Raw genomic sequence first — 25,806 nt, 5'->3', positions numbered from 1 at the left:
GAATGGACAACAGCAGTCGACTTCACAACATTGAAATCGTCCATCTGCATACGCCCTCAAGATGACTTACAATGCTGTATCGCAGGATGATCCCGAAGTGGCTTCGAATGCCTCCGATTCCGATGCCTCTCGCAGTTCTTCGCCGGTGCTGTCGCAACAACGTCATGGGTTTCAACAATTGTCGTCCGACGCAGATAGTCTCGGAGCTGGCCATCATCTTGAACCAGCCAGAGCAGCGGATGATATTAGTGTCGGGGATTTGGTTTCGATGATTCGCTCAATAAGTTCCGCGAGCTACGACATGGTTGAAGAGGACGATGACTATGAGGAACCTACTATCGAGCCAAAATCCAATAGTTCCCGCCGGGGTCCTCCGCCCATTGACACGGCGACCACCACTGCTGCCGCAGGCCCGAATGAAAGCCAGATTCAGTCTCGATCAGCGTCGTGTAACGTTTCTCCTGATGAACCACCTCTGCGATCCCCCGCCAGTGATAAACCCGTGCCGCTCAGCCATCCGACTCCAGATCTTCAGTCGTTACAAGGTGCTTACGTGGGAAATGTCGAGCGGTTGGAAAGGAGTGCAGAACAAATGAGCGCTGGCTCATCGGATATTGCAAGTGAGATTCGTAGGATGGATTTGGAACAGAAGCGGCGCAGCTCGACTGCCTCGGTCGCCAACTCGGCCATTAACCTTCAATCACCCCGTGGCTCCGTTCGTTCTGCTACTCGTATGCCATCTTCTCAGTTGACGCTGTTGACTGAGGATGGATATGAGGGACAGCCGTTTCATGATCAAACGCAGGGCGTTCCAGTGATTCTACAACCGCCAGCTGCTATCCAGTACGACAACCAGTACTATCCCGCGCTTTACGATATCGAACGTCCATCTAGCGCTGCCTCCGGCGATACATATCAACAAGCCAGAATTTTGTTTTCGGATTTCGATGGGGTGCATTATGTTCCCCAGGACAAGGGCCAAGGTATCGAGCGCCAAGCTTCTTTGGCAAGACCCCCTATGGCGAAACGGTCCAAGCCGTACCGGGCAGAGAGTATGGTCTACTATCCGGCACCGGTTCCTGCGACGCTTAAGCTACCTCCACGCTTGTCCGACAAGTCAGTCCCTCAACGGGAAACACGGCGCACTCATCGTCTGAGCTCTGTTTTTCTGGGTCAAAGACGATCCACACCAGGACTCTCTGACCGCTTCGCTACACCGCGCGGAACAGACACAACGCAATCATCACCCGTTGCTACTCTGGACCGGATGCTTGACGATTCTGTACATGCTCCAGTTACAGCACCCATTCATCCAGACCCGAGTCCTCGAGTTCCTAAAACATTGCACCGGAGAATGCCGTCTCAAAACCTGACAGAACAGAAGAAAAAGCGCAGCTCCCGTGGCTTGTTCCGATTTCATAAGAGATCTTCCAGCCCCGATGACCGCCCCAACACTTCTACAGGCCATTTGTCTCAAGGCCACTTGTCCCAACCAACAGAAGTCGAAGTGGCAGAGGCGCATGAGAATACGGCCTTACAAAATGATGCCGCGCATGAACAAGAACGTGATAGCGTTGGATTGGATCACAGCGAGGAGGATATCCGTGACTACATGGGTGCTCCAAATACCTTGATGGCAGAATTGGAAGTGCGAAAGCATGAGCTCAAGCACCGAACCCGCCCGGCCGCTGACCGTGTGGGGTTGCGTTCAACTTTACTTCAGCTTGACGCAGTTGCCCAGGTACAGAGTGAGCACCGACGACAAAGGCCTGCTACCATCGCCTTGGACCATCACGATGCTCACAACGGTGGAAACGACCATGATGATGAAGACGTGCCTCTTGGAATGCTATACCCCGAGAAGCCATACATACCCACCGAACCGCGGCCGCTGGGTCTTCTGGAAAAGAAACAGCTGGAAGAAGACGAACCCCTTAGCAGGCGTCGCGCCCGATTACGGGGTGAGCAACCGGATCAATCACCGAGTCTGTCACAGCAAGCTAGCACGGGTTACCTTCCCGATGCCCTCAACAATGCTGGTCCCGAAAGTGGTGACGAGGAAGAAACCCTGGCCCAGCGCCTCAAGCGTCTAAGAGCGAAGAACCGGAACAGCACGGCTGGAAACAGTGATTTCGCAAGCGAGATCTTTGCAGAAATCAACCACCTTAAAGAGGACGAAAAAGAAGATGGGGAGGCACCCGGAGAAGAAACTTTGGCACAAATACGGGCTCGCCTACGACAGCAGGACACAAAAAAGCCGCAATCTGGTCGCTACGCCAACGTTTCCCGGAACAGAAGAAGCATGGGAAGTATTTCCCTCATGCGTCCGGTCACTGCTCAACGACAGTCGTCCACCAGTCACCACACCACTCCGCCATATGCACAGCACGCCTATGCCGGTTCTCGCATGTCCCTGCAGCAAATGCCACCGAACTATGGACATCCGCAGCATGTCGGGTACCCGATGCAGCATGCGTATGGGAACGGGATGGCGCATCCCAATATGGCTTACCGCAACTGCATGGGATCTGGTGCACCGCATCATGCGACGATTGGGGCGTCGACGACTGACTTGCCACAGCGAGAGATGATTGATCGCTGGCGGCAGAGCGTTATGTAGGGTTTTTTATATCTTTTTTGATGTCTTCGAGCATTGGTTTGGAGTGAATGTTGTAATGTGGTGATGATGCATGTTTGTCTAGCATAGAATATCGGGGCATTGGGCTCTATTATTCGTGATGTCCTTGGACAGGAATTTATAATCCATCTATTATTGTACAAAAGATGTTTTTGTTCAGAAGAAATATATAGCGGCACAAGGTCATGCATAATACATATCAAGATTTCCATTCTGACTTGACAATCTCAAAACCAACCCTAAGTGACATCGGGCAGCAACGAAAACATCATATCCCTAACAATTGGTCCAAATAAGACAAAATTCTCTGGTTCTGCGACGGCCACGCGTTTTGGATGGTTCGCTTGCGGCGCCTGATTAGGAAAGAACATTCCAGCGGCGGTCGTCGCTAGCTCTCCTCTTCGCTCAGGTATTCTCCTCCGTCCTGGTTTTACTCCTACTTACAATTTCCACGATTATCCCATCGGCTCCGACATCTTAAACAAGTGACTGCTATTTTGGTCCTCATTGGTTAATTATTCCCTTGGTATTTCATTTTCTCCGAGACCTGGTACCATCCAGCGAGAGCCCCACGGCAGAACCAACCATCGGGTTGACAGCAGAAAAAAGAACACAGGACGTCATGCAAGCTTTTCACTCATAAACAAATAAACATTAGCGACGACGGACTCATCCTATCCTGGAAGTGTCCTCGCGCGCGCACAATTAATCGGCGACCATGCCCCCCTCTACCGTTTTCTCCTACTGGCGACGGGATCATCGCCGGTCGAGTGCGTCGCCGGTGCCGCAGCAGCAGCAGCAGCAGCAACAACAACCGCAACAGCCCGCTTCCTCCCCCTCCTCGAAGAACAATGTGGACGAGAATCCTCCCCAGCTCCCGGTTATACCGAATACGCCGGACTTGTCGATGGGCCTTGGCGAATCTGACGGATCCGGGTCGCAAACGGCCCAACGGGCTTCGGAGGAGAATAACCATTGGGATCAGGGTCAGGTACAGGCAGATAAGTTGAATGTGGTCGCTCCCTCGGGTAGTTCCAGGGTGCTGTCGCCATCAGCAACCAACCTCACCGTGCCATCGTCGTCGCTCGAGAAACAGACCCGACCTCATTCGAGCCCCGAGGAGCGGGAGAGAGCGGCGTCGGTGCTCACTGTGCATTCGAGCAACTCGCAGCTATCGTGTCCAGGCCCGCGTGCGGAATTCGGTGAAAGCGACTCGTCCTCGTCGAAACAGAATTCGCCATTTCGGCTTTCGTTTGGGAAAGGCAATACGTCGTCGAGCGATAGTCAGAAACAGCCGCCTACTTCAGCGCCGGGGACAGCTGTATCGGGTTCGTCGCGGTCCAATGCTCAGTTTAAGGCTTCACCAGATGTTTCCCCTGCGGAAAAATCAATGCTTTCGCATAAAGAGAGCAAATTGGACAGGTCGAATAGTCGTCGACATGCAGATCGGGATGGGTCGTCGGAGCATCATCATAAGTCGGGGAAGGCGATGCTTCATCTCCTGAATCCTATGTCGCTTCTGGCGCGGAGACGGTCATCGCGGTCTTCTCGGATGGCTAGTTCCCGGGCCGATGACACGAAAATCGGCGTTCCAAATCTCGTTCCTGCAATTCCGGATGACTATGACCCTAGAATCCGTGGGAATATTGTGCATGATTTTTCTGCACCACGGCCGCGTCGGAATATATCTACTGCGCCGATCCTTGCGCAGGATGCGGCTGGTGCAAATGATCCGCCCCAGAATGGACATGTAACTGAACAGTCGAACCAGACGAGCGAGCAGAAGACCAGACACAATGAGCACCCTCCTGCATTCAAGGAGCATTTTGAGGAAGACAAAAATGCATTGCAGGTTGAAAACAAAGGATATCTGCAGTCGCCCTTGTTGATGAACCCAGCCCATCAGGACAATGAACATTCGCTCCCTGTGTTTGCAAGGAATTTGCCGTCAAAGATTCCTGAACGTGATGAGGGGCAACCAGCTGAACAGCAACAAGAACAGCAACAGCCTCCGCAGCCACCGCCACAACAACCTCAGGAGCAAGCTGTGCTAGATCCCGAACCTGCGCCCGAATCCGTTAAGAAGGGCGAACTTCCACCGGTTCGCGAAGAAGAGGATACTGTGGTCGAAATGCCGCAGCAGCCATCGGGGCTACCACGGCACTTGAAGAGCAACGCGTCAAGATTCAGTTTTGATATGACTGGCATGGAATCTTCGGTCCAGGAAAAGCTTTTGGAAGAGAAACATAAGGAGAAAGAAGCAGAGCGCAGGGCCAAATATGGAACTGACGACGAGGAATATAGCGATGAAGATTTCGATGAAGACCTTTTGGATGACATGGATGGTCTCGAAGAGAAGATCCCTGGTGTCAATACGGATGCCGATGAAGATGAACTTGTCTCTGGGTCTGGAACTATGATGATGAACAAATCTTGGCTCTCTCCCGGGCTGTCTCCGATTATTGGCAGCCCGGCTAGTCCTGCTATCCCGAACCAGGCTACTCTTCCCATGCAGGGAGCTCCAGTTCCTGCTGAGCTGCTGCAGAATCCTTCCCACTCTCCGTCTCTCTACGAAAACACTACACCAGGGAACAATGATATAAATATACCACAGCAGCAGATGAACGCAGGAGCGCCTTCGACTGGACCAGCCCCGGTACCCCTTGGAATGAACCCTGGCACATCACAAGTATTGGAGGACGATGACGATCTATACTTTGATGATGGAGAATTTGGTGATCTCGATGCGGATGTTGGTGATGAGGGTGAGAAGTTCGACGAATCGATCTTCGATGATGAGACGAGTCACCTATATGACCGCAAGAAGAAAGCGGCCCCTGAAATCAGCGGAGAGCAACAGGCAACACGACTCGAGGATTCTTCATCTGAAGAAGAGGAATTTACTGGAAACCTGGCAGGTCACACAGGGGCACTGGGACATGCACCTAGTATGGCCAGCAATTATCGAGTAGGGCTCAAGACTTTTGGTTCTCTTTCTGAACGAGCACGGGATGCCGGGTCTGCTAAGGTCCATGGCGGAGTACTCTCCGAACACAACCTTGAGGCATTGCACAATGCCCTGACCAAAGCAGCAACTGGTAATGACCGATTTGAACGAACAGACAGCATGAGTGATCGATCTATGGACCAAGAGAGCGCGGCTCAGACAGCACAAACAGTAGAGTCTCACTCGGGACTGATATCAGATAACAGTCGCTTGAGCCAGGCCATCGAGCCATTCGGCTCAGAAGAAGTTCTTGAAGATTTTGACTACGACGACTGCGATGCCCTATACGATGACCCCATTATTGCGGCGGCCAATGCAGAAGCGTTGGAGAACGATGACGATGGGTTCTATGGTCAAGAATTTGGCTTTTATGCACATTCCCACGGGAATAGCGAGTTGGAGCTCACCAATGGTGGATACTTTGGCCCACGTGGGGTGGAAGGTATATCGCGGAGTTTCAGCAGCCGGGGTAAATTCCGGGAACCCAGTTTGACCCCCATCACTGAGCGGAGTGAGCGAAGCACGCGCAATTCGGTTATCTCGTTGACAGCGGCACATGCCCCGGGCCATTCGAACACGTCCATGTCGAGTCCCGGGTTGGCGCAATTGGTTGATTTGGGCAATCTGGATGACGAGATGTCACTCAGCGCACTGATGAGACTCCGCCGGGGAGCCTGGGGTGGAAGTAATGGCAGTCTCCGCAGCAGCAGTGCCAGTCCACCCCCGTTTGCTCACCAGCCGCATTCCTCATCGAACCGGGGTAGTTTCACCGCGCTTTCCGATGCAAGCCCGACTATCCCGACGATCCCAGCCGATGTCATCTGGCCCGGAAACGGCAGTGCGACTGGATCCCCAGTTCGGGAACTCGAACGGAACGGATCGTCGACAGCCAGCCCGGTGTAAATTTGGTATTTTATATTTTGATCTATGGAGTATATGTATACCCGTCTATATCTACCGCGATGCCTATTCTACGACCTAATGAGTTCATTTGTATATTTGGTTTTGACATTCAGCGCATCTTTCTTTTTGTTTCTTTTCATCTTGCCTTCTATCTAACACACTACTGTGAATTGATCAAGCCCGGCTGTATATAGCATAGTGTCTAATACATATATCCTCCCGCAATGATTGGCCACGTGCCCATCCGCAAAAACCCGTGGCGGGAAATTCGCATAACCGGCCTGTGGCGGTGCAGCGTACGGTATTGTAATCCCGGCCCTGTGGTCAGTGGGTGACACAGCCGGTGGGATTCGTAAAACGTGCGTAAGGACTCGACACAACCGGCTCGGTATCCGGCTGAGTCAGGATGTGGCTAGTGCAGGCTTTCAGCCACAGCCGTCATAGCCGTCGATCTCGGCAAAGACACTGAGAGTCTCTGGCTGTATTGAGCCGGTTTCATCTCTTCCTCTCTCTCTCTCTCTCCTTCTCCCTCTCTGAACCTCCGGTTTCTCACCACTACTACCCTTTTTAACAACTAGAGAGTTCTGCTCTCTGATGAGTCCCGTTGGAGTGCAGGTGCTACGGCAGTTCTAGTCGACACCTGTGTGTTTTCTTGTCATCCGTACGTCCCGTCTTCCTTTTCTCCGTGCAGCAAATAATACATCATCGGGACACTATGGACCTCAGCCAGCCAGCCAGCCAGCCAACTAATTTTACTAGTTGAATAGACATTCTCTTTATCTTTCTTATTGATATTCCACAGCTGAGCTACCGCCAGCTCTTCGCTCTCCCCTCTCCCCTCAATCAATTTCACGCTCCCGCGCGTGACGGAAAAAAAATCCCGCACAATGCTCCGGACCACAGCCGTAAAGGCGGCCAGCGGCAGCTTGTCGCGCGGCTCGACCTGCTCATCCTGCCGGAGATCCTTCTCTCTTGCCTCGAATGTTGCTCGGAATTCTAACGGTTCGAAATTCGGTGTTGCGACCAGGAGGCCTCTCGCTGTTGTGGACCGTTTGGCTGGTGGTTATGGCCGGAGACAGTATGCTGCTTCTGCAGAGGAATTGGAAAAGGGCGTGGTGAGCATTTACCTTGCCTGGGATTTATTGCGATTTGTCGATTGGGGGGAAAAGATATATTGAAGAAAATATGGAATTCGACTGACTGGTGCCGCAAATAGGACCCCAATGATTCCTTCCTGTCCGGCAACACCGCCAACTATATCGATGAGATGTACGTGGCATGGAAGAATGATCCATCCAGCGTTCATATCTCGTGGCAGACCTACTTCAAGAACATGGAGAACGGCAACATGCCCGTCTCCCAGGCTTTCCAGCCCCCGCCGACTCTCGTCCCGACACCGACGGGTGGTGTGCCCCAACAAATGCCTGGTGAGGGCTTGGGCTTGAGCGGCAGCCCTGAAGTCACTAACCACTTGAAGGTTCAGCTTCTGGTTCGCGCTTACCAGGCACGTGGTCACCACAAGGCCAAGATCGACCCTCTTGGTATCCGTGGTGAGGCTGAGGCTTTCGGTTACAGCAAGCCCAAGGAGCTCGAGCTCGACCACTACGGTTTCACTGAGCGTGACCTCGACCAGGAGTTCACTCTTGGACCTGGTATTTTGCCCCGCTTCTCTACCCCCGATCGCAAGAAGATGACCCTGCGTGAGATCGTCGCTACCTGCGAGCATATCTACTGTGGCTCCTACGGTGTCGAGTACATCCACATTCCCGACCGCAAGCCCTGCGACTGGATCCGCGACCGCTTCGAGGTTCCCCAGCGCTACCAGTACGCCGTGGATGACAAGCGCCGCATCCTTGACCGTTTGATCTGGTCGCACAGCTTCGAGTCCTTCCTGGCCACCAAGTTCCCCAACGACAAGCGTTTCGGTCTTGAGGGTTGTGAATCTCTCGTTCCCGGTATGAAGGCCCTGATTGACCGTAGCGTTGACTACGGTATCAAGGACATTGTCATCGGTATGCCTCACCGTGGTCGTCTCAACATCCTTTCCAACGTCGTCCGTAAGCCCAACGAGTCGATCTTCAGTGAATTCGCCGGTTCGACCGAACCCTCTGACGAGGGCTCTGGTGACGTCAAGTACCACTTGGGTATGAACTTCGAGCGTCCCACGCCCTCCGGCAAGCGCGTCCAGCTCTCCCTGGTCGCCAACCCCTCTCATTTGGAAGCTGAGGACCCCGTCGTGCTCGGAAAGACCCGCTCCATCCAGCACTACAATAACGACGAGACCGAGTTCAACAGCGCCATGGGTGTTCTGCTGCACGGTGACGCTGCTTTCGCTGCTCAGGGTGTTGTTTACGAGACCATGGGCTTCCACTCCCTCCCCGCCTACTCGACCGGTGGTACCATTCACATTGTCGTGAACAATCAGATCGGTTTCACCACTGACCCCCGTTTCGCTCGTTCCACCCCCTACTGCTCGGACATCGCCAAGTCGATCGACGCCCCCGTCTTCCACGTGAACGGTGACGACGTCGAGGCCGTCAACTACATTTGCCAGGTTGCCGCTGACTGGCGTGCCGAGTTCAAGCGCGATGTCATTATTGACATTGTTTGCTACCGTAAGCAGGGTCACAACGAGACCGACCAGCCTTCATTCACCCAGCCCTTGATGTACAAGCGCGTTGCCGAGCAGAAGAGCCAGATCGACAAGTACGTCGAGAAGTTGATTGCCGAGGGCAGCTTCACCAAGGAGGACATTGACGAGCACAAGAAGTGGGTCTGGGGAATGCTCAACGACAGCTTCGACCGCAGCAAGGACTACCAGCCCACTAGCAAGGAATGGCTCACCTCCGCCTGGAACGGCTTCAAGACCCCCAAGGAGCTGGCCACCGAGGTTCTGCCTCACCTTGACACCGCCGTTGAGCCCGAGCTCTTGAAGCATATCGCTAGAACCATTAGCGATGGACCGGAGAGCTTCACTCTCCACCGCAACCTCAAGCGTATCTTGTCCAACCGCCAGAAGGTTGTTGAAGAGGGCCAGGGCATTGACTGGGCCACTGCTGAGGCTCTTGCTTTCGGTTCCCTTGTTGACGAGGGTTACCACGTCCGTGTTTCCGGTCAGGATGTTGAGCGTGGTACCTTCTCTCAGCGTCACGCTGTCTTGCACGACCAGGCTACTGAGGCTACCTACACTCCTTTGCAGCACATTAGTGACAAGCAGGGTAGCTTTGTCATCTCCAACTCTTCCCTGAGTGAATTCGGAGCGTGAGTTTCCCTTTATTCTCCCCCCCTCCAATTATTTCTGAATCTAACTTTTGCAGCCTTGGTTTCGAATACGGTTACTCTTTGACCTCGCCTAACGCTTTCGTCATGTGGGAGGCTCAATTCGGTGACTTTGCCAACAACGCTCAGTGTATCATTGACCAGTTCATTGCTGCCGGTGAATCCAAGTGGCTGCAGCGTTCCGGTCTTGTTCTTTCGCTGCCTCACGGTTACGATGGCCAGGGTCCCGAGCACTCTTCGGGCAGAATGGAGCGTTGGTTGCAGCTTTGTAACGAGGAGCCCCGCGTGTACCCTTCTCAGGACAGACTTGACCGCCAACACCAGGACTGCAACATGCAGATTGTCTACATGACCAGCCCTGCTAACATGTTCCACATGCTCCGTCGCCAGATCCACCGCCAGTTCCGCAAGCGTATGTTTTATCTCCTGATCTCATAAAGTGTACTTGCTAACGTTAATAGCTTTGATCATGTTCTTCTCCAAGTCGCTCCTGCGTCACCCCATTGCTCGCTCTGAGCTCTCCGAGTTCTCTGGCGACTCTCACTTCCAGTGGATCATCCCCGACCCCGCTCACGGCACCGCCATTGACGAGCCCGAGAAGATCGAGCGTGTGATTCTCTGCTCTGGTCAGGTGTACGCCACCCTGATCAAGCACCGTGAAGCCAACAACATCCGCAACACCGCCATCACCCGTATCGAGCAGCTGCACCCCTTCCCCTGGGCTCAGCTCAAGGAGAACCTCGACAGCTACCCCAACGCCCAGAACATCGTCTGGGCTCAGGAGGAGCCTCTGAACGCCGGTGCCTGGTGCTTCACCCAGCCCCGTATCGAGACTCTGCTCAACGCTACCGAGCACCACAACCGCCGGCACGTCCTCTACGCCGGTCGTGCCCCTAGCGCATCGGTTGCCACCGGTCTCAAGTCCGTGCACATCAAGGAAGAGCAGGAATTCCTCGAGGATGCATTCTCCATCCACCAGGACCGTCTGAAGGGCGAGTAAATGTAACATAATAACACTATCTCTGTCATTTCATTTCATTTCAATTTCCCTTTTCATATTTCTCTTTTCTTTTCTATTTTCTTATCCGTTGGGTATGGTGGAGGAGGCAATTGAGAGGTTATATTATAGTACATTTGTCTGATTACTACATCTTAAACACCTTTTTTTGTGGGAGCTAGGCTAGCGTCGACTACTTTTGTTATCCTTTTCTTTGTTTCTTTTTGTTGCATGTGTATGACGTGAGTATGTCTTGGTGTATGTCTTGGTGATGTCTGACCTGACTACCTAGATGGTGCGTATTGTAGAATAATGTGGTCAATTTAGTGTGCCTACAACGGTAGGTTACCTACGAGACTTGCTGGTTGGGATTGTATAGGGTTATCCAAGACTAGAACTCGAGGCTTGAACCTGGGGAGTACTTGAATTGAATATTAGCTCGAATCGAGACAAACAGCCATAGTAATGCATCTACACGCCTTGTCCACGTATCAGTTATAGGGCTGGGGGATGGGTTGTGGGATGGTGTTGTGTTGATTGTTGTCTTGTTGAGAGTGTCCATGTCTGTGGTGGTCGGTTTCCAGGTGATTTCAGAGGTTATCCATAGGTGGGCTTCTTTGCAGTAGTACGTCTGTTTTGTTTAGCTGTTTATATACTGATATAAAAAGATAGGAAGGAAGGGGAGGTATTCGTCCTGTTCCATCGGGTTCAAAGTCTAGGATTACGGTATGGGCTAGGTCGTATGTCCAGGGCTCGGAGGTTAGGATTGAGAGGAGGGATTCTTGCATGGTGTATGAACCGGTGTTGCTGGTTTGATTTCTTTTGTATATTTTTGGCTGTACACATGTCATTTCCAACTCTCCCCATCAAATTCTCAGCTGATAAGGCAGTTTTGCAGACTTGTATCAATGATGCTATGCACAATTAGCATGAAGAAGTATGTATGCATGAAAAGCTCAAGCCAATCTGAGAAACCAACCAGATATCTGCCTTATTCTTTCACACCGACCAATCGCCCTTTTCAGAAATACCCAGGATGTCTCCATTTGAACGCTTTTCAGCCTAAAAATAGGCCATTTATCGGGCCTCCTATTCTCATCTCTCTCCCCTTTCCACTCCTCGCTCGAACTCGCATCATTCGATCTACGCACTGTCAGTCATCAGGCACAGAATTGTATCAGAGGTAGGCCAACCTTGCTAGCTTCACACACAATACCGACTTGCAACCAGAGAAATAATCAACTCCAATAAGTTTGAACACGCAGACCGGATAAGGCGCATACCTCTCACCCAAACTGGGAGATTAGTACGGAGCGATGACAACCAGCCAATGGCCGCTATGAAGAATGGCTTGTCTACTGTGGAAAAGCGACATGATTTGTAAACATGCATTCGTACCAGGGCTCGGTATGGATACAAAAATATAACCCAGAGGGGTATCGAATTTAAAGACGGGTTGATTCACCTGTACCATGAACCAAGACGCAGAAATGGTCCCTCAGAAAGCCGTTTACTTCTTGTAAATAGAGTATTTCTGTGACAAACTTGACCACTATCCGGTGTCGAGCATGTCATTCTCCAGTAGAGGGACATTCAGCTTTTATCAAATCCCAGAGAGAAACGGTAAATGATCATACCGCCAGAACCTTGTCTGGTGGGTTTGGAGGCCTATTGGACCCCAGGATCGGGTGCGAGAAGACGAAAAAGGTATGTTACTATCAGGATACATATAACTTGGATTATGCTAACACTTCTATCAGGAAATATATTTACATGGTCAAGATAATTTGTGATGCCGTTCAATGTGCATTGTATATCCAATTGAACCCAGAAGACCGACATGGGCTCGGTTTAGATTACACAAGAATGTCTACATAGGTTGTCTGGCGTTCATCAAAAACCGGAATCATGCATAGGGGCTAGTAACCGGCATAAAGACCTCTAAAGACACCAAATGTGTGGATTCCGGAAAGCAAAGTTGATGGTTCAAACCACAGGACGTTCACAAGCCATCTGTTAGGACTTTAGACTACCATCGACCGACGCCAAAACCTCCATTGTGTCCTTTGTCACATTTCTCCACCCCGACATTAAGGTCCTTTATTGGTATAGCACAACAAGAACATGGCCCTGGTCGGTTATAGAATTTGTCGATGGGGTAAGCTGACCTCCCAATCCTTTGAAATACCAGGTTCCGTAGATACTGGCAGCTACATCAAAGACTAGGCAAAGGGACACGCCTGTGCTAACACCACCACCCTGGATAAGAATAAAAAGGGTATCCAAATTGGCCGCGGCATGTATATGTCGCCTAAACCAGGGGACTTGTATGGCCCTTACAAATGGCCACGATGAAGGGTCCTTTATCTTTGCCAGAGAAGGCCTACCCTCTGTGAAAATTGCGTCGTTCTGGTAGATCCTGTGTCTGAAGACGTGCCAAAGGCGTGGATCCTGGAGTTTGACCATGGAGGCTGCTCTCGTACAGCCCAACATTCTTCAATCGTGCACCGGGAATAGCGGATCCCGAGCCCCTGGTTTAAATTCAGCACTGGTAATTGAGTCAAAATGCCGGAAGACCCTGCGCCAAGCAGAATTGGTCAAGATACTCGACATGTATGAAGAGGAGAATCCCGTTGTGATATGGAAGCACGCTGTTATCGTACAGCACCGGGTGGCAATAGCATAACCTTTACAGAACGCCAATGGTCACTTTAGGAAAAGCGAGGGTATGCTTAGCTTATTCACAACACCAACTATGGTCGTTCTCTTCGGGAATTGAAGTGTAGTTCATTACGTATCTCTTTCTCTGGCTTCAGTAGTCTAGCATACAAAAGCTGATAGCCAGTTTGAAAAGACCAACCAAATTGCAAATATCAATTCCTCCAGACGGATACCTCCATCACATCTGTTCTTCAGGCTTCATTTCAGTTACTGTGGCAGTATGCCGCTAAATCTTTATGTACCTCGAGGATTGTGTATTAGCTATATCAACAACCAACTACCTTATTATGCATGGCGCTTCTTCCTCTTTTTCTTCTTCTTTTTGCCACACGATATGCGTAACTGGCGGTGTATGTTGTCTATGTTATTGTCTTCAATTTACTTCGTCATCTTTGGCTGCTTCGTGAAGCAGCGCCGCTTGGTGTCTCACTGGGAGTTTATTCGCCGACATCAATATGAGCCGTTATTGCCGGGCTGGTTCTGGATCAGGCGGAGATGAATGGCAATTGTCGCACTGTACAAGAATAGAAGTTTTCTATTACCTGTACTCCGTACATGTGTCTCTGATCCTGTGGCCGAGAATTGATTATACTATGCTCAACAATTCCTGAGAGACAACGTGACAACTTGACAACACAGTCGATATTGGTTCCACAAGCATGCATTGCCTGATTGAATACGGTATATTGTGCCGGCAACAGTGTCCGAACAAAAGTTTCAAGTCCGAAGTCCTTTTCTAAATGGACGGGCGCCACTCTTCCCCGGTTGAAGAGGGATCTTCAGACAGGGATAAAGGATGAATAGATCCAAAAAAAAAAAAAAAAAAAAAGACCGGCATTGGACCTCACAGGCTATTCAGCCTCATACTTCCTGAAAGTTAAAATTACTCATACTAGGACTGGCCAATGCATGCGACTATTGAATATAGACTTAAAACATATGGTCATGCGAAGGCTGCCAACGCGAGGCGACAACGGTCAACGGAACCTGTATTGCCCGGCATGTTGTCAGTTCGATAGAGCGTGAATTATCACTGTTCCGACAGGCATTCCGATGTTTCGGGGTAGCTCCGTAGACAATCGAGATCTGGAAGCCGTGATATCATCGGGCCCCCTATTCCTTTGACCTCTGTATTGCCAGTATGTATTCCCTACAGGGCTCTTTCGATGTCTCAATATTCAGTCGGACTAGCCCGCATCCATGATTTATCCATTACAACCGATCTTCGTCTCAATTACCCTGTACCCTATTCTGAACTACATACGCACAGCCACCGTTAGTACCTGATTGCTCCGATGCACTACGGAAGTACCTCGGCACAACCCTGGAGATATCTCGAACGGAGCCAACGGTAGACCGCCGCGAGTCAAGACAATGTCTCACCACAGCCCGGGATCGTCAGGCCATCACATCGATTTGAGTATGGGGTACTTCTGATAATTTCTCAACGGGGATAGCTACTCCATAGGGCGCTATAAATTTACCCTTTATGGTGCAGACCTAACCGGTTAGAGGTGTTTCTACCGCCTTCCATTGTGGGTCCATAACGGGACCCTGGGTTAATTATAGCTAATTATAGCATACGATAGTGGTTAGCTTCATGATTCCCTAATTTGTACATAGGATGCCCGGTAGCTCGATCGAAAGTATATAAGGCCGGTATCCCCCATCGAAATCAACACCATCATCAACAGCAACTCCAATCCTCTACAAACAAATTCTATATTTTCAAACCTCTCTTCCAAACAACCTTCAAAATGCAGCTCAAGAACCTCATCCTCGCCGCCTCGGCCGCCGCCACCGTCTCTGCCGCTCCTGCCGAGGGAAAGCCCTTCGGTGTCCTCGCCATCCACTCCGGCAGCGGCGTGCAGAACAGCGGCTTCAACGCTGCCAAGGGTAGCCTCTTCGCTGGCCTCACCTCCCAGAACGCCAGCTGCGCTCGTCCCGAGGACGGCCAGACCGCTACCTTCTACATCAAGGACAGTGCTCTCTTCCTCTACGACCAGTCTGCCACTCCCCAGGAGTTCTACGTTGACCGCTCCGGCATGGGTATGTCAATACCACCATCCTTTTTGATTTCTGATGAATGCGTGCTAACAAAATGTACAGGCCAGGGCAAGATCGGCTACACCACCGGCGCCCAGCAGCCCCCCAAGAACGCCGAGCAGAAGGGCTGGTCCATCAGTGAGCAGAACTACCTCCAGTTCGACGGCAGCAGCCCGATCGCTTGCCCCAACAGCATCGACGGGGCCTACAGCATCTGGGCTTCGACTGGCGTTAACAACCCCGCTGGTAACAAGGACTGTGTTGGCATTGCTGCTCGTGTTCTGGAGAGCACCAACCCTAACGCTTGCAAGTACACTGAGTAAGCGGTTGTTGGATTGATTTATTTTGGGGACATGTTTGTACTTGAGTTATATTGAGTAAATAATTAGCATTTTGTTTTTTGTTGAGCTTATCAAAAATTGCTTTGCATATTTTTTTCCGACGTATAAACGTAGATCCTATCCCTGACTAGCAACAAATGTCGAATGACTCGACGGTTTATTCACAGCTACTGTGATGCGGGAGATCTCTCGAGCAAGTCACCATGTAGGGAAGTTGGTATTAGACATGTAGTTATGTGAGGTGAACGGTGTCCCCGAAGAGAAGCCCCTTTTCCCATCTTCTTCATCTTACCACTATTTACTGTATACCATTCTACACCAAGCAATCGTCAATCTATCTATTATCCAGCGTATATTATCTACATTATTTCAGCATATCTTTGCTATTTTCCCATTCCCTAGCCGTCTTCTATTACGTCTCCTGTCTGGGGAAAAAAAAAAAAAAAAAAAAAATGCCACGGACACTGTTGGATAGTGGCTACAGAAGAACAGCTCCATCAAATTTTTAGATACTATTCCTCGCTATAACAGTAAGCATCAATACAATAGTCGAGATTCACTGGTGTTCAGTTTGATAACCCGCCCCATGTTACTAGGTATACATCCAAGGCCAGTAGACTTCTATTTATGAAAAGGATACTGACCTTTTCACAGTACTAGATAACAATGTCCGGATACCACCACGAAAGTGCTCATCAGTACCCGACAGTAATACAGGGTCGTAACAGACGGCCATGAAGAACCGAGAGGACTAATCCCTCCGGTTCCAAAAGATGGTTCCAGCGAGAAACCTGGTTCTTGAAGGTCGCCAACGTCAAGCGACTCGAAATATTGTCTACAACTGACGGAACATGGTTGCATCAACTGATTGAATTTGGATATATCCAAACCAAGTGAATAGCAATGGGGGAATAAGATGACCCAAGCGCAGGACTGGCAGTGTCAAAAGTCCGCAATAAGATAAAATCTGCCCCGACTGCCACTTCGGTTGTTCTAAGGTAGATTTACATCCAATGTCTTACATTCATAGCACGAATAGACAGAGAGCACAAAAATAAGGAATCGAGGGAATCGTTTGATGGTGGTTATCCTGTCTGTTCTGACAGTTCTGTTTCATTTACTATGATGAGGTTGATCCCCTCATGTTGAGTACTATTAATATGAAGAAGTAACAGTGCTAGGATAAATCATTCTCGATCTTTCATATGCCTTCTTGAATTCATACTGCCCTGATCGGTTATCTAAGCCATTTGTCATTGATATGCCATAACTAGCAATAATTTGCTGCGATACATATATCACAGAACATCTTCAACAAAAGTCTGAATAAAATAGTCCAACCCTTCTGATATTTAATTTTCCTTATTATCACCTTCCTCCAATTTATTGACATTAATCAATAATCATCCTCTTTTATGAATCTCATAAATGAATGGGTTGTCTCAGCATAACATCCGATCCCCGCACTAAAAATCAAGCGCAAATCTTGGGATCCTCGATTTCTGCCCTCAAAAACCACGCGATACCCACAACTTCCCTGCAGATCCCTCCAACGCCTATGGAAAAGATGGTCTCCCTACCAGCTGAAGTGATCCAGCTTATTGTTGCTCTTATAAGAGATGCACCACCACCAAAGAAACCACGCAGTCCATTTGAGAACCGTGCAAAGCCCGCAAAACTCGCCCAGTACGCGATCGTTTCGCGGCAATGGCAAGCAATCGTGGAGCGCATGATTTGGCAACAAATCACCATCAACAAGAAAGGCTCACTTGAACAGCTAAAGGAGTTCACATCCGGTGACTCTTACCGACGCGCGAAAGCGGGTTATATTCGACACATTCTCTGGTCGCCTGAGATCAATAGGCGGGATCTGTATGCAAAGACTCAGGGGGATGATGACGTCCGTGTACAGCTTCTTCCAGATTGGTGTCTTCAACAATGTCAGAGCTCTATTCTTGATCTTTTTGAACTACTAGATGCATGGAAAGATTACCAGACCAATATGGAATTGTCGCTTTGGCTGAGTGGTGACGATTATCTCGATGTTGGTGACGATGAAGAGATCGAGCAGGAGGAATGGGAGTCTCTGAATATCGACCAGCTGTGGGCAAAGGGTAAAGTCCCCAATTTTCTGCATCTGACTGCAGATGATATTCAGAATATGCCCACTTTGCCGTATATTAGATGCTTTAGATTACACGAAGTTAGAGACAGCAATGTTCGACCATCAGCTTTCTTTCGCTTTCTCAGTCGCTTTCCCCATGTTCAACATGTTTCTAGCGGAGAGGGTCGATTTGTCCCACGAGGAGCTCTACAGGCTTTGGCTGATCAGCGACAAGGTATCTCCCTTTCTCATCTATCGATATTGTACAGACTATTCATGCCGTGCAGAGGTTGTCGACCATCTATCACTGCTTCCTGAATCAGTAGAAACATTCACATATTCAATCTCAGCGCAACGTGAATTATCAATTAATCCCGCTCGCAATGCAGCCAATTATCTTTCTTCACAAGGACTAGACGACTTTTCTATTGCTTTTCGAACTCTCAGCACGCGACTCCGGGAACTGCATCTCAAGGACGTCCGAATCAGCAGTGCATTATTCTGGCCAGTAGCTGAAGAGAAGGTCGACACGAAGTATCTATATTGGCCAAACCTGGAGGTCCTTAAGGTTCTAGAGGCCCCTCCGTATACAGCTGATGGTATGTTCTTTCAGGTATCATTGTGTGATATTTTTATTAACCTGATAAGGGAAATGGATCCTCGACAACGACCCCGAAAAAGACTGGGAAGGAGATCTGGAAGAAGATTCTTTTGAGCCATGGCAATACGATAGTGAATACTATGCTCAACGAGGACTCATCAAGAGCTATGAAGTCGACCAGCTCTATGAGTCAATGGGCCTCGCTGTGCAGAGAATGCCACGCTTGCGGAAATTGAGATTCTCATTCCGAGGAGAAATTGGAGAGAGGGGAAGTCATGAATACTTGGAGTTCGAGAGAGATTTGACGACAGGCAAGAGTACATTGAAGATCAGCACTGAGTGGGAGTATAAGATGGGGGAGAAAGTTATATCTGCTTGGGGATTGAAGGATGAGGAGGCGAATGAGTTTTTGGAGACTTGGTCTGTTTCGCTCGACCAATGGCCTTAATTGCACTACCAGGTAAAATTCCATATATTCTCAAGGCGGTCTTTACGTACCAATCACGGTCAATAATCTGAAGCATTGTGGATTGAGAAAATGTGATTGAATTATATAAATCCATAAACTGTGATATTCCAAGTACATGCAGTACATACAAACCCTCAACGACGATTCCCTCTATCCAGATGTATAACCCTCGATGATCCCATCCCATACTCCTTCAAATCCATATTCATAATAGAACTGAATGTGTCATTCAGCCTCTCCCTTTGAGTCTCGAATGGTTCAATATTCGGATCTGCACTGGCAGGTGTGAGTGGCCATAGAATATCACACCCCTCTATAGGGCACCCACGCGAGTCATGTGAGTGCCAGGAGTTCACACCACCTCGCACCCTTTAGGGGCACCCACCCAACTACTGACCGCACACAAGCCACACGCCAGCCGGTTAGTAGTTGAGTGGGTGATCACCAGTGAATCCCGGCTGTTGTATGTTTTTGTTTTTGCCTCACTCACGAGCGAAGCGAGCATATACAGAGGGAAGAAAGTGAGGTGTAGTATTTTGAACCATTGATGGGCAGCTATATTGGGGTGTAAAAGGGAGATCTAATAATAGCTGAGAAATCAGACATTGGCAAACTATGAGCAGACCTGGATGAATTCACTGCCGGAAGAAATCACGATTTCCATGGTTCACTCGCAGTTGAAAAGAGAAGCCTACACTGGAACTGAAACTGTTTGACGAAAAAGCGAATCACAACACAGAAACGCCTGCGATCAACTGGAAAAACTTTCCTTTCTCCGTGCAGTCGACTCCTCCCTTGACCCTAAAAGCAGGGAATACTACTTCATTCACTTGACATTTCAAGAATACTTCGCGGCCCAATACTTTGTGAGGCATTGGAAAGAGAAAGAGCCACTGGTGTCAGTCATCTTTGGCACCCAACACCCAGTGCAAGTCAGCCCGGATCAGTTTGTCGAGTGTGAAAAGTACAACAGACATTATCATGTCATGTGGCGGTTCGTCACAGGGCTTCTCCAGACCGAATGTGAAAGTGTCCTTTATCCATTCCTACAAACAAATGGCTCGTACCTTACCTGGATTATCCGTTTAAAAATCAGAAAGCGGCTGAAGTCCTCGCCAATCAAAAAAAGCCTGCCTCTGGATATCCTTAAAACTTCGGTACTGCATCTCGAATCCAGCACCATAGAAACAAGGCACGCCGCTGAAAAGGCATTGAGACACAAAAGCTTCCATTCCTTACTCCCGCATCTGAGTGCCGAGGAATGGGTATCGTGGCTCAAAGTACTTCGAGAGAGAAATTTCAAGGAAAGCATAACTTGTTTCGTGACGGAGGGTAACCTTTGCGTTGAGATTCCAGGGGTTTCCTCGGAAATCAATATCAGGGATTGTGATCAAAGGGAAAAGCTACAGAGAGCGCTCAAAGTCCTGGACGAAAGAAATGGTGAAGTCGCTTGATGGCGTTTTTGAACACCTTGGCTTTGAACCCGAGAGTTCCGAGGACCGAGTATATAAAGAAGATGTAGACATATATCTGAAATGGTGCTGCTATATGCTTGCTTTGGATTTGGATTAGCTGGTTGGAGAATAGACTACTTTTATGATAGCCTGTTCTAGTGGATAAATGGTTGGATTCCTAGATGGTTGCTTGCTATTATGTATGTATACAGGCCATCCCATGGTTGGCACTCAATTACATGTTTCCGAGGGTATATAATTATAGAACAGCTTCTGCTATCAACGATTCTCTCTACATAGAGAGATGGTTGGCGCAGCGGGTGATACCAAGCTGTTGGATCAAAAAATCATTGGTAAATTGGCACTTCGGATCCTGGCGCTCCTGAATATCTAGAAATTCAGGCAGCTTTGGGAATTTCTCTTGGATGTAGGTGGCGTTTGGAGGGGACATCTTGTTCCAATGGGAGCGAACATTGTATGTCTCACCAAACCGGGGGAGAAACTCTTCAGCCAACGCCTGGTTCTGCCACAGAGTGGTGAAGTTGTTGTATGTTTGCAGCCAGTCGATCTCGAGGACTCCAAACAATCCACTACTCTCGGGTCCAAGGTTGTAGGTGTTGGCTGGGGAAAGATAGGTGTCGTCGCCCTTGAGGATCCGGTATTGGAAGATCATCTGCTCGTTGTAGGGAGCCTTCATGCGAGGTGTCTGGTTTTGCTGGAATACAGTATAGTTGGTTGCGAAGTCCACGAGATGCTCGATGGGGAAGAAGTGTTCGATCTCAGCGTAGAATTCGTTCGTACACAGGCCCGCTGCGGGACAAGAGACGGCATCCGACACTTCATCATAGCAGATATAGTTCTTCTTGCAGTCACCACAGCCGTTGGCACAGTAATTCAGCGTGCAGTTCCGCGTGCCCGTGTAGTTGGTTGGTTCCCACCAAGAGGCGAAGTAGGTGGGTTCAATCTCCCAGTCCTGCACCTTGTCATCCCAGTCGAAGTGCGGACCCCAGACGGTCAGGCGGTCATGGTCCTTATACAACTGCGCAATTTCCCCGTACATCTGGGAGTAGTTGGTCGTGGCATTCAAGACCTTGGTGGTCTTCTTGACAAGATGGGTCGGCTCGACCTTGATGGTCAACTCGGTGATCAGACCAAGAGCACCAAGGCTGACTCGGAAAGCTTTGAGATCTTCGCCGGCGTTGGTGGTCTCGTTGATAATGCGGAGATTACCCTGCGAGTCCAGGACACGCAATCCTATCACCTGGGTTGCCATATTTCCGAGGGAAGATCCAGTTCCATGAGTACCGGTGGAGACAGCACCCACAAAGTTCTGGACCCGCATTGCACCAAGGTAGTTGAACGACAGTCCATTGGCCTTGAGCTCGTTAATCAGGTCATAGACATCCCAACCAGCTCCGAAAGTGACAGTCATGCTCTCCCTGTCGATATGGAGATGGTTCAGGTTGGTAAGGGAAACAATGTATGAGGGCTTCTCGGTACGACTAGTATCAACACATGTGGTAAGGTTCCCAAAACCGTGGCCATTGCCGACTACTTTGATCAAGGAACCTCTCGAGTACTGCTCCCTGAGGAACGAAGAAGTGGCGTTCTCATTCTCGGGAGCAATGTAAGCGTCAGACTCGCAAGTGATTTCGGATTGCCAGTTAAACCATCGGTAGGCAGAGCCAAATACTGCGTGCAGCAGCACCAGCAAGAGCGGTACCTTCAATCCAATCATTTTTGGATTAAGCTATGAGTATTCCCAGTCAATCTGGTGGTCCAACCATAGAGGGGATTGGGTTGGTTACCTTGATTTCGGTGAAATCGCTGCCGGGACGTTTTCAAGGGGTGGCCTGTACAGAAAGGTTTTTGGGTGTAGCCCATGAGGGAGACATGACACCTTATATCCATACCATCATGGCACTCGAGTCCTTTCCGTCCCCTTCTCATTGGCTAGTACGAGCTCGGTGAGCGTAATAATCGGAAAGTGCATTTGTCTTATGTCTCCCACATGGGATGTTTGACACATACTAAAACAGTCCTCCAAAGCATGGTCATAGCATATCGACCTTAACCACTGTATTGGATAAATGGCGTGGGATGATAAGATGTTGAATGCCGATCTTATCTATCTTTGCTTAGGGTTAGCAGGTTCAGCCGTCTGTCAACCTTGGCTCTGTAGAAAATTTTGACAGATGAAGTTAGACATTTCATTGTACCGAACATAAGAAGTTCCACAATCCCTGGCGGAAATTTGTACTCCGTACCTGAGCACTGCAGATAGTCCTGCGGGTCCGTCAATCAGCATCCAGTGACACGACTCGGCGTGCCGTTATCGGCGAGTTGGCACCCTGCCGCGTTCACCAGCATGGCTCGGATGGCCCGATATAAGACGAGTTCAACCTTCCTGGCTCGGATTATCGGTCCGATAAAGACAATTGAATGAATGATAAGATCGTCTAAATATAATTAGACTCCGGCGTCCTGCTGATTGATGGTGGGATCAGGCCATCACCTTTCCCCTATTAGAAAAACGGGACTCAGCTCATCGAATGTAGAGAATTTCTTGGCATTTTTCTACATATGCCGAGCTCTCCCGAGATTTTACCGTTGGTAGAGCACTACTTTTTCTACCGGCACACTCCGCATAGAGAATTTTCTACCAACGCTGAGCTGGCACCCGATCGCATTTCAGCATATGCAAAAGTTATGCTATAAATATTTCCAGTGTATGTTTTGTCATTACACTAATTATTATTATTATTTTTTTTTTTTTTGCGGTCGTGACCTCCTACACTACTTTCTATACTCTGTACTTTGTACGAAAATAGGGCTTCAAATAGAAAGAAATGACAATACACTAAGCATATGCAGTAAATACTCTCAAAGTGTACTCTGTATAGGTTTACTGTGCTCAAAGAGTTGCCTAGGTGAGTTGTTTTTGTGATGCCATTACTATGGGATGTTGTATACAACAACAGAAATATATGTTCACTCACTCACTAAAAACATAACAAACACCCATTTTTTCTTTCACATTTCTTTCTCCATCTTCTTCATTTTCCTCTTTATCTTCCTCTTCATCTTCTCCTCTACCACTACCAACTTCACTGTGAGTGCATATCCTACCAGACATCTAGGATTGACATACACTATGCCAATCAACGCTGCTGAGTACGTCAACCCAGAAGTGGATAATGCCGCCAATCCCTCCACCTTTGGCTACCACTATGGTGAGTCAGGGACACTCTGAAATGCAGTGCATATGCTAACTACAAGCCAGGCCCCATTCCGAATCCCAATCCAGGTTGATTCTGGACGTAAGTTAGGGACAGTGCCTGTATGGATCAAGCATATGCTAACTGTGTATATACAGAGCCAAATGTGACCACTGCCAGCAATGCTGCAGCGCCCAACCCTGCCTCTCACCAGTCCAAGGTCCACGGCAGCGTGTATGTACACCAGGCATATGCAGAGAAGGAAAGAAGCTGATTCTATGTATACAGGTGCAATGTGGCTGTCAATGGTGGTGAGGTGTGTGGTGTCTCTATTGGTGGCACTGCTGTATACTGGCGCCATGTGTGATGCATGCATCCAGGTACTGGTAAGTTGCTATTCAGTGTATGGTTTGCATATGCTGACACCATTCCAGTGCAGAATCTCTCCCGCCAGAATGTGCGCATTCAGGAGCTTGTGGCTGGCCAGAAGTAAGTATATGTGGTACAGAGTGCATGCTAATGATATTCAGTGCCTTGAAGCATTGGGTCCGCTCCCAAGGTTGGCGAGACGCCCGCTATGCGCATGAACCTGGATAAGTAATATAGTCCAAGCATATGCACAGTGCTAACTGGAAGCGGCCATGGACCTGCTTGTGGTTTGCTGGATTTATATGCCACTTAATTGGAGCAGCTGGCATAAGTCTCTCTTCCCTCATTGTCCTGAGCCTCTACTGGACATATGCTAACCATAAACAGCTGTGAAGATGCCCAGTTCGCCACCATCTGATACATCAGTCATCTTCGAGTGCACGCGACGCGTCTCCATCATCCTGACCTATGTTCAGCATATGTCGCGCATAGCTCCAGCACAAGGGAAAAATATACTCGCCTCAGGCAAATTGATACCATTGAGAAAACGAATGATCCGATCAATAGGCTCCTGGTCGGTCATACTGGTGGTGTTTGACGGGGATGTGTAGGAGGGATTAGGAGTCTAGTAAGAGTTTAGTGATAAATACAGGAAGAAACATGTGAAAACCACACTATTACGGGGGTAAATTACTACAGAATTGCATAAGTCCACACTGAATTTCTAGTTTACACTGAGTTCTTCCTTCCAGTGTGGTTATTTAGAAGGTATCTGTAGGGTGGTACAGGCAATTTCTAGATACATGTTATGGGAATTGTAGACATTAGACTTTGCACCAAGACACTTGATAGACACCATGTCCCCATTTGACCAAGTCTTTGTGTCCCTTGTAGGCCCATTCAACCTTGGGTATCTCAGACATGTATTTACCCAAAGCACAGAGACACACAGAGCATAGCGGAGGATCGTACGTCACTGCCAAGTTCGATGCCAATATAGTTGCAGGTAAGCAAGGCTTCTGGGGGTGTCTAAGTATGTACTGACTGATGTGATTCAGACATATATTCCAGGTTGAAAAGCACATGGCAACAACAGACCTCCGAGCGGGCTCGGTTGACATTGGACATCCTGCGATCTCGTGTTAAAAAAAAAAAAAAAAGCAGGGCCATTGGCGGCACAGGACTCAGCAAGGGAGGATACCATCCGTGACAAATACATGGATCGGCTTGATGACCTGCAAATTGCAGAGATTGGATTGAATCTGACTGACTTGACTGCGTTGCATAACAACCAGCCAACCGTGGAGGACCAGCCAACTGATGACAACCAGCCGACTGTGGAGAATGGGGAATGATAAAATTAATATAACGTAAACGGGGTTGATTAGCAATGGGACAGTCAGAAGAGGATGAATGTACAGAGTATGTCAATAATATTCAATAGTGATACTACACTGAGATGAATCGTTATGATAAACATGTCTTTTAATGAAGAAATACTATGTACATAAACCACGAATACAATTCCTGGTATACTAGGTACTTACCTGTATATTGCACACCAAGCTTTCATATGCTACGTTGTATAGTATAGAAATAACATTTCATGGCATACAGCATCTAATGAAGTATAGATAGGATGTGTATGTTTTCTATAAT

The 25,806-nt window shown here is 48.9% G+C and overlaps 9 protein-coding genes across 9 annotated transcripts; 7 read left to right on the top strand and 2 right to left on the bottom strand.

The window, feature by feature from the left end:
* Positions 1 to 61: 61 nt before the first annotated feature.
* On the top strand, positions 62 to 2,620 carry ASPGLDRAFT_130809 (uncharacterized protein; the record flags this gene model as incomplete). The annotated part of the gene is made up of 1 exon (XM_022540990.1): positions 62 to 2,620. One exon carries the CDS (start codon positions 62 to 64, stop codon positions 2,618 to 2,620), a length of 2,559 nt encoding a protein of 852 aa, XP_022398934.1.
* A 444-nt stretch (positions 2,621 to 3,064) lies between these two features.
* ASPGLDRAFT_49645 (uncharacterized protein) lies at positions 3,065 to 6,781 on the top strand. Its single transcript, XM_022547148.1, has one exon. It carries the CDS (start codon positions 3,357 to 3,359, stop codon positions 6,546 to 6,548), a length of 3,192 nt encoding a protein of 1,063 aa, XP_022398933.1. The 5' UTR covers positions 3,065 to 3,356; the 3' UTR covers positions 6,549 to 6,781.
* A 654-nt stretch (positions 6,782 to 7,435) lies between these two features.
* On the top strand, positions 7,436 to 10,827 carry kgd1 (alpha-ketoglutarate dehydrogenase KGD1; the record flags this gene model as incomplete). Its single annotated transcript, XM_022543675.1, has 4 exons — positions 7,436 to 7,663; positions 7,765 to 9,809; positions 9,866 to 10,239; positions 10,289 to 10,827. 4 exons carry the CDS (start codon positions 7,436 to 7,438, stop codon positions 10,825 to 10,827), a joined length of 3,186 nt encoding a protein of 1,061 aa, XP_022398932.1.
* A 1,986-nt stretch (positions 10,828 to 12,813) lies between these two features.
* On the bottom strand, positions 12,814 to 13,486 carry ASPGLDRAFT_581541 (uncharacterized protein). The gene has a single exon (XM_022548301.1). It carries the CDS (start codon positions 13,315 to 13,317, stop codon positions 12,925 to 12,927), a length of 393 nt encoding a protein of 130 aa, XP_022398931.1. The 5' UTR covers positions 13,318 to 13,486; the 3' UTR covers positions 12,814 to 12,924.
* Positions 13,487 to 15,302: 1,816 nt separating this feature from the next.
* On the top strand, positions 15,303 to 15,914 carry aspf34 (cell wall protein PhiA; the record flags this gene model as incomplete). The annotated part of the gene is made up of 2 exons (XM_022544835.1): positions 15,303 to 15,594; positions 15,655 to 15,914. 2 exons carry the CDS (start codon positions 15,303 to 15,305, stop codon positions 15,912 to 15,914), a joined length of 552 nt encoding a protein of 183 aa, XP_022398930.1.
* A 1,585-nt stretch (positions 15,915 to 17,499) lies between these two features.
* ASPGLDRAFT_37525 (uncharacterized protein) lies at positions 17,500 to 19,085 on the top strand (the record flags this gene model as incomplete). Its single annotated transcript, XM_022544834.1, has 3 exons — positions 17,500 to 18,271; positions 18,324 to 18,635; positions 18,685 to 19,085. 3 exons carry the CDS (start codon positions 17,500 to 17,502, stop codon positions 19,083 to 19,085), a joined length of 1,485 nt encoding a protein of 494 aa, XP_022398929.1.
* Positions 19,086 to 19,326: 241 nt separating this feature from the next.
* ASPGLDRAFT_1496714 (uncharacterized protein) lies at positions 19,327 to 20,650 on the top strand (the record flags this gene model as incomplete). Its single annotated transcript, XM_022542062.1, has 2 exons — positions 19,327 to 19,391; positions 19,846 to 20,650. 2 exons carry the CDS (start codon positions 19,327 to 19,329, stop codon positions 20,558 to 20,560), a joined length of 780 nt encoding a protein of 259 aa, XP_022398928.1. The 3' UTR covers positions 20,561 to 20,650.
* Positions 20,651 to 20,682: 32 nt separating this feature from the next.
* Positions 20,683 to 22,611, bottom strand: ASPGLDRAFT_581425 (uncharacterized protein). Its single transcript, XM_022548299.1, has 2 exons — positions 22,369 to 22,611; positions 20,683 to 22,310 (listed from the first exon to the last, which is right to left on the bottom strand). Exon 2 carries the CDS (start codon positions 22,296 to 22,298, stop codon positions 20,853 to 20,855), a length of 1,446 nt encoding a protein of 481 aa, XP_022398927.1. The 5' UTR covers positions 22,299 to 22,310; positions 22,369 to 22,611; the 3' UTR covers positions 20,683 to 20,852.
* Positions 22,612 to 23,757: 1,146 nt separating this feature from the next.
* On the top strand, positions 23,758 to 24,375 carry ASPGLDRAFT_37523 (uncharacterized protein; the record flags this gene model as incomplete). Its single annotated transcript, XM_022544833.1, has 7 exons — positions 23,758 to 23,793; positions 23,844 to 23,880; positions 23,937 to 24,012; positions 24,067 to 24,089; positions 24,159 to 24,164; positions 24,213 to 24,267; positions 24,309 to 24,375. The coding sequence occupies 7 exons, from the start codon at positions 23,758 to 23,760 to the stop codon at positions 24,373 to 24,375; spliced, it is 300 nt and encodes a 99-aa protein (XP_022398926.1).
* Between the last annotated feature and the right edge of the window lie 1,431 nt (positions 24,376 to 25,806).

This window comes from Aspergillus glaucus (genome assembly GCF_001890805.1).
Source record: "Aspergillus glaucus CBS 516.65 unplaced genomic scaffold ASPGLscaffold_16, whole genome shotgun sequence".
Classification (NCBI taxonomy): domain Eukaryota; kingdom Fungi; phylum Ascomycota; class Eurotiomycetes; order Eurotiales; family Aspergillaceae; genus Aspergillus; species Aspergillus glaucus.
Note: the sequence above shows the minus strand (reverse complement) of the source record. Positions and strands in the feature narration are given on the sequence as shown.

Excerpts from the sequence above, each read along its gene's own strand:
- ASPGLDRAFT_49645 (XM_022547148.1), top strand. The coding sequence starts at position 3,357 with ATGCCCCCCTCTACCGTTTTCTCCTACTGGCGACGGGATCATCGCCGG.
- ASPGLDRAFT_581541 (XM_022548301.1), bottom strand. The coding sequence starts at position 13,317 with ATGTTGGGCTGTACGAGAGCAGCCTCCATGGTCAAACTCCAGGATCCA.
- ASPGLDRAFT_581425 (XM_022548299.1), bottom strand. The coding sequence starts at position 22,298 with ATGATTGGATTGAAGGTACCGCTCTTGCTGGTGCTGCTGCACGCAGTA.